General features: G+C 39.6%; 1 protein-coding gene across 5 annotated transcripts in view; it reads left to right on the top strand.

Moving 5' to 3' along the window:
- Nucleotides 1-6,777, top strand: part of nebl (nebulette) — a 102,103-nt gene that overhangs the window by 64,328 nt on the left and 30,998 nt on the right. Inside the window, exons 1-10 of one of the 5 annotated variants that reach the window (XM_036210946.1) lie at nt 422-521; nt 610-717; nt 937-1,047; nt 1,614-1,724; nt 1,829-1,939; nt 4,145-4,255; nt 4,332-4,442; nt 5,503-5,613; nt 5,817-5,927; nt 6,017-6,124. The exons of the other annotated variants lie outside the window; for them this stretch is intronic. Coding sequence (XP_036066839.1) covers nt 661-717; nt 937-1,047; nt 1,614-1,724; nt 1,829-1,939; nt 4,145-4,255; nt 4,332-4,442; nt 5,503-5,613; nt 5,817-5,927; nt 6,017-6,124 — 942 coding nt within the window. The 5' untranslated portion in view covers nt 422-521; nt 610-660. Of the gene's footprint in view, nt 1-421; nt 522-609; nt 718-936; nt 1,048-1,613; nt 1,725-1,828; nt 1,940-4,144; nt 4,256-4,331; nt 4,443-5,502; nt 5,614-5,816; nt 5,928-6,016; nt 6,125-6,777 lie in introns of those variants that run through there. 5 annotated transcript variants of the gene reach the window in all.

Raw genomic sequence — 6,777 nt, 5'->3', positions numbered from 1 at the left:
GGTCATTAATAATAAAATAAAGTGATCTGGAGGGCCGGATCCGGCCCCCGGGCCCTGACTTTGACAGGTGCACTACAGTGATGACAGTGGTACAGGCTCAATGCACAGATGTATCTTTTGCTTCCTATAAAACACAGAGTAATTCCAGTCTTTTAGCATTCATACAGAGTGCAGAAAACACAGGAAACTCTTAAATCATCACAAGATGATTTTTCTTAATTTCTTCTAAAATTAACTTGTTACTCCTAAAATAAAAACATTCAGAAAAACATTCAGAAACTAACAAATGAATGATACTACATATTTATTTATTGTTCTAGTTGCATATTTTTTATTTTTATTACAAAACATTTCTTCTTCTTGCAGCAGAGTTGTGTTTTTTCAGAATCTCAAAGTTTGATCATGTTTAAAGAAACCACAAGAAAACAAAATGTACATCTCAGACTGCACAGGCCTCAGTTGAAATTAATCTTCAAATGTTGTAGCTGCATAAATAAAGAAAAATACATTGGAGATATTTGGTAAATAACTAACATTTTTACACTTCCCCCTCTGTTTTTAGAACACACTCTCATTTACTGAAATGAATCCAATGTTAATTATTTGCAGCTGAAGTACAGGCAGAGTCGAAGCGCAGAAGGACCCAGCCTTTACCATCACATGCCGGAAACCATCGACACTCAGTTTGCCAGAGAGCAGATGGAGGTTCTCAGTGAGGTACGGCTGCTTCTGTCAGACGACTTGTGTGGATCTCAGAGGAGAAGCTGCTGTTTGAGGTGTTCACCTCAGAGCTCCAAACTCTGATGATGATCATCATCTCTGCAAACATCCCACGCTTCAAGACTCCACATTCAGCTGGAGAAAAGATGTTTCTCTCAGCCGCAGTTCAAACACTAAAAATCCAAGCGTCTGTTGATTTTATTCCTCTTTCTCAAGGTCAAATACAAGGAAGACGGCAAAAAGGATCTGAGTGTCAGTCTGTATTCTGTGCTTCCTGAAACCCTGGAAACGCAGCGCGCCAAAGAGCTGAGCGAGATGCTGAGTGAGGTGAGTGCGCCCATCGTTCACGGAAAGACTAAATTAAAATAAGAAAAATAAAACTTTAAAGAGAACTGACTAAGAGGCGGGATTTAGAGTATGACTCCACCCACCCCAATTAGTTGTTTTACTCTTTTTTTGTTAATACAACTATAAGAAAATGTAAATCTGTGCTGCTAAAATGTGTTCAGTGGGGAAAAAATATATTTTAATCAGCCACCAACTGTGCAAGTTCTCCCACATAAAAAGATGAGAGGTTTACCATATCATAGGTTTGGCTCAACTATGAGAGACAGAATGAGAAAAAAATCCAGGAAATAAGAATTTGGTCAAAAACTAAAGTTATTAGTAGGTATGTTGTTTTCTGGATGCAGCTCAGCGTTCTTTCTCCTTCAAGGTTCTTACCAAAAAGTTCTGTTTTGGTTTCATCTGACCAAAGGACATTCTTCCAATCCTCTTCTGCCACATGAGAACTTGTTTCACTTTGATAAATATTTTTAGTTTAGGTCAAACAGAAATGTTTTTTCAGCACTAAGACAGTCTTAATGTGTTGTTTTATTAAAATGTTTCTCAAGGCGAAATACAAAGAAGACAGTAAAAAGCAGAGCTCAGCGTCTTTGTACCACCAACTACCTGAAACTCTGGAGACGCAGCACGCCAAAGAGGCTGCACTGCTGCAGAACCAGGTACACCTCCAGCTCCTTCTGTGCTTAAAGAGCATTGAGTCAAAGTCTGAGCAGTCACTGTTCTTCTGCTGAAAGCTTCAGTCGCTGCACTCGCTGTTTTGCAGCTCCTGTACAAAGAAGCTGTGAAGAAGGAGTTGTCACGTCCGGTTTACCACCAGCTTCCTGAGACCCTGGAGACCCAGTTCGCTCGGGAGGTCACCGACTTACAGAGTCAAGTAAGAGCAGCTTGAGTGTTTAAAACAGCCCCCCCGAAAAGGCTCATTTAAGCTAGGAACAAGTGAATGACATCAGATTGTTGCCTGGAACATCATCTGCAGCCTGAACCGTTCAGGATGACGCCCACTGCAGGTCGACTTCAGGTTAAAACACCCACATGCTGGAAAAGTACGGATGGGGGGGATCAGCATCAGCTTGTTTTGAACAAGACGCTTAACTGTTGGAGCTTGTGGAAAACCTGTCAGCCTCGTTCTGGCAGAGTGGGAACAGCAGATGGTAAAGGACATGCACAGGAGAATCACAGCCATGAAAACCGGCTCTAAATTTAAACACGCGTGTTCTGTTCCTGATGACCCAGAAGTCCAGAGCGCTCAGCTCAAACACATTTAAATGATCCCAGAAAAACGTCCCCTCCAAAATATCAACCTTAAATCATGAGCTAACGCTCACTCCAGCAGTCTGCAGACAGACTGTGTTCTATCAGAGATTGTTTCACGTTTGTGTTCAGGCGAAAACCTTTTTTCATAATCATTTTTAAAATTTTTTTAATTTAATGTAGTCTAATTTCCTAATCAAAAAAAAAAAGTTTGCCCAGATCATTCCAGACTAGAGTGCAACGGATCGCAAAACTCACAGTTCAGGTCATGTCATGGTTTTAGAGTCACGGTTTGGATCATTCTTTAGATCAGTGAAAAGAGAAAAAACACGACAAAATCAGATGAAAACCTACAATCAATTGTTTGAAAGGCTTTAAAACACATGTTTGATAATAAAAAAGTACTTCAAAGCATATATACACACTCACAAATATATTCAAACATTTGCCTATTTACGAAAACAAAATATTAATGACATCTTTGAACTCACAATATTATTTTTATATAAAATACTGTCAGATGATTTAATAAACCACATTTGTCAAAGTTATGGCCCTTGGGCCGGATCCGGCCCTCCTGATCATTTTATTTTATTGTTTTAAATTAATTGTTATTTTTTGGTTTAGATCACTTTTTCACAAAAAGCAGACTATTTGATCCACAGTCTGGTGCGTTGTCATGGTAACGCGACAAGCGTCGGCGGGGCTGGACTGCATCAGCAAAGAAAAGAAAAGCGATATAAATGCTGATGGTCATGAAAAAGCTTCAGTTCAGAGAGAAAGTTCACCTCTTATTGCTTTTTTTCCCTAGAAGATAAAGGAAAACGCTGTTTTAAAGCGGGCTGCACAGTGATGTGGAGCAGTGACCGGAACTTTTTTTTTCTTTATCCAGGTCTGCAGGTTCGTTTCTTATGGCTGCACATCAGCTTCTCTGTTTTCTGGGAGTAATACGGCAGACATGAAAGTCTTTAGCATTCTGCTCATCTTACTGTTTTGTTTTTGTGGGGCCAAATGACACTTTTGGGATATCTGAGTTAATGCTTGATAAATTTAAACATTTCACACAATAACAATGAAAGAAAAATGTCTTTTTTGTTCAAAAGCCCCATATTGTTATCAAATTTACCTAGTAAAACATTGTAATGAGTAGTTTTTGATCACAACACAAAAGTAGGATTAATATCATGTATTTTTTTAATCAATTGACCGCCTTAATTAAAAATAAATATGCTAAATGTCCAGTTTTGTGTGTACATTTCATTTGTGATTATTCGCAGATAATAAGTGGTTGGCAACAAAAAAATAGTAATCGCCATTAATTTTTTCCCAGGTTTACGATTAATTAGATCATTTTTTAATTGATTCCCGGTCCTAATAAATGTATAATTTCCCCATTTAAATGAATGATTATAATTACTGTTAATCATAAACAGACATATTTGCGTTTCCATACAGTACTGATGACTCATTGAATCCATTAAACATTAAGTTTGTCAGATGGACTCGCTGTAAAGTGAGTGGGAGAAAGTGGGCCGCATCATTCTTTATTTGAAGTCCTCACATCTCATTTTCATTTAAACCTGTCAGAGTCTCTGCAGGCTGAGCACGAACCTCCACTTTTAAACAGGGTTATGAGTGAATGAATTGATCAATTATTGATGAGCGAGTCTTTTCATCTGTTCTCTGAAAAGGTAAAAACGAAATAATAACCCTAGTCTTCCATCTTCACTTGTCTTGACCCTGAGCTGTCATATTAGTTTAATCTGAAATCCCTTAAGCTGATTATGTTAATATTCTATATGTCCTGTTTATGCATGTTTACTCTCAGAACAAATACAAGGAGGCGGGGATGCAGAGCCTCTCTCACAGTGTCTACTCTCAGCTGCCGGAAACGGAGGAGATCAAGTTTGCTAAAGCTGTGGCTGATCTGCAGAGCGAGGTGTGTGGGCAGAAACTCCAGCTGGTTAAGATCCAAACGTGGAGAGTGAGAAGGTTTCTGTTCTGCTTTTTTTCAGACAAAGTACAAAAAGTCAGGCAGACGGGAGGCTGGCAGCTGTCTGTACTCTGTGATGCCCCAAACGCTGGAAACGCAACACGCCAAGCAGGTCTCTGAGATGCAGAGCCAGGTACTGACAAGACCGCCATGTTTGTGATGAGCTTTTTTTTTCTCAATTCTTTATTTTCCAGAAAGAGACATGTAGTTAGAAGTTACATTTTTAGAACAAATCACATACATGATCCACTCTCTTTCATTTTCTTTTTCTTTAAAGGGGAGGTAAACACATAGAACATTAACAAGGGAGAAATAATAGATATTTATTTACTTGTTGGTTTGGGTTGTCAAAGTGGAAAATGTAAACGCTGCCTTAACCTTAAGTATTTGTTTGTGTTGAGCTTTAAATGGAAATCAGACACTTTATACTCTTTTGGTGGATGTTTATAGCAAGTCACATCAGTTAGTTTATTATGTTTCTGTTTTTTTGTTGCTTACTGACTTAAAAAGTGGATTTGATGGGTCATTTTAAGTCAAACATGTCTGTTTTGGGCTATAAAATTATATTTTTTTAAATTAGAGAACGGTATTTAGACTGGTAAAATACTAACATAAACAACAACAAAAAACACTGCTTATATTTCTAAAAGTAATAAAACCTTCTAAAATCTGGTCCTTCTGAGAAATCTGGGTCTAGATCCCGGACAAGCCCCCAGCTCTTTTTTGCCCTCAGGGTAGAGGAAAATCAGGCACAGAAAAACACCTTTCTCCAACTCAATGTTTTAATTTCTGAGCGACAAAGCAACAACAACACGGAGGTGAAGCTCCACTGCTCAGGTTTTCTTAGCCCTACAAATCTTTACCCCAGAAGACTGATGTGCTCATGTTCTGGTCTAATCCAGAGCAGTCATCTGTAACAGAGTCAGGGCAGAACACAAAGATTTACTAATCAGAAGAGTCCTCACTCTGACATTTTAAATATATCCATTTAGTAAAAGCACAGCAAAAAGAAACTTCCAGCCACAATTGAACAGGATGCTGCAGAGTTTAGACTTTCAGTAATGGAGATGCCGACCTTCAGTGGTCAGAGTGACGGGATTGATGCGAGGTCAGCAGCTGAAGGTGAAGGATGCTGACGTCTCTGCGCTGCCTCAGACGTGCAGCACAGTCAGTTTTTGTCTTCTTTTCTGCAGGTGAAGTACAAGGAAGATGTGCAGAAGCAGCTGCAGTCCAGTCTGTTCTCCGGCCTTCCTCAGACCCCCCAGACTGAGCTAGCTAAGGAAGTGTCAGCGCTGCAGAGCGAGGTGATGTGTGTGCTCTTCTTTCACTAGGACTCCTTCCAGCGCAGGAGAGACTGTCACAAAAAAACTTAGAATCCAGTCATCTGAAAAGCAAACGTGTGTTTAACATGAAGAAAGAAGTTAAAATCCTCCATCTGTCCTGAGTCACTCACCTTCAGCTGTGATGCTGCAGGACGACCGGCTCAGTTTGTGTTTTTGTGATGCAGGTGAAATATAAGGGGGGCTGTAAGAAGGAGGCGTCCTCGCCGCTCTACCACCTCCTGCCTGAAACAGCAGAGATGCATTTTGCCAAGCAGATGTCAGAGATCCAGAGCGAGGTGCAGCGACGCCTCTGTTTCCATCTGATCCTTCCTCTCACTTCCACTGGACTTTCATTCGTTAAGTTGTTGTTTGTTTCCTTTATAAGGTGAAGTACAAGAAGGACAAGGAGGATCTGCCCGACACGCTGTACTCTGTGCTGCCGGAAACTCTGGAGACTCAGTTTGTCAAAGAGATGTCAGAGACGCACAGCGAGGTGACCGCCCTCTGTTGTCTCAGTAACTCTTAGTATCTCTTAAAGCATGGATGAGGGGTGGAGGGGTGAAGGCCTTCAGAGGTTAGAGCAGAAGCAGGAGATTTGTAGCCTTTGCAGGTTTGGAATACAGTTTATATTTTGATTTGATGACTCGTTCGCTTCATATTCTTGAGTGATTATTGTTGTTTTCTTGTTTTAGAAGTGAACACAGCCTTTAAAAAGACTTCAAATTGTAGTAATGCGATTTAAATGCAGCCAGATGAAAACAGATGTTAGTTTTTACAGCAGGAGTGTCAAACTCAATCACACAAGTGGCCTAAATCCAAAACACACCTTAGGTCACGGGCCGAAAAGGATAAACATTTATTGAACACTATATTTTTAAAACTTTGAAACCATAACTTTACATTAACATTATTATGAACTAGATATATAGCACTACCTGTGATAATGCTAGTGTGAATGCTGTAAGCTGAATTTGGCTGCTGTAGATGCTACTGAAGATGGCTGAAGATGCTGAAATTGACAGCTAAAAACACTGAAGTTGATGGCTAAAATCACTTAAGCTAACAGCTGAAAACGCTGAAGCTGATAACCAGCTAAAATATTAGCTAAAAGACAAATTAGCTGGAAAAACGAAAAAAAAAAAAAAA

The sequence above is a fragment of the Oryzias melastigma genome, unplaced genomic scaffold (genome assembly GCF_002922805.2).
Source record: "Oryzias melastigma strain HK-1 unplaced genomic scaffold, ASM292280v2 sc00320, whole genome shotgun sequence".
NCBI classification, from domain to species: domain Eukaryota; kingdom Metazoa; phylum Chordata; class Actinopteri; order Beloniformes; family Adrianichthyidae; genus Oryzias; species Oryzias melastigma.
Note: the sequence above shows the minus strand (reverse complement) of the source record. Positions and strands in the feature narration are given on the sequence as shown.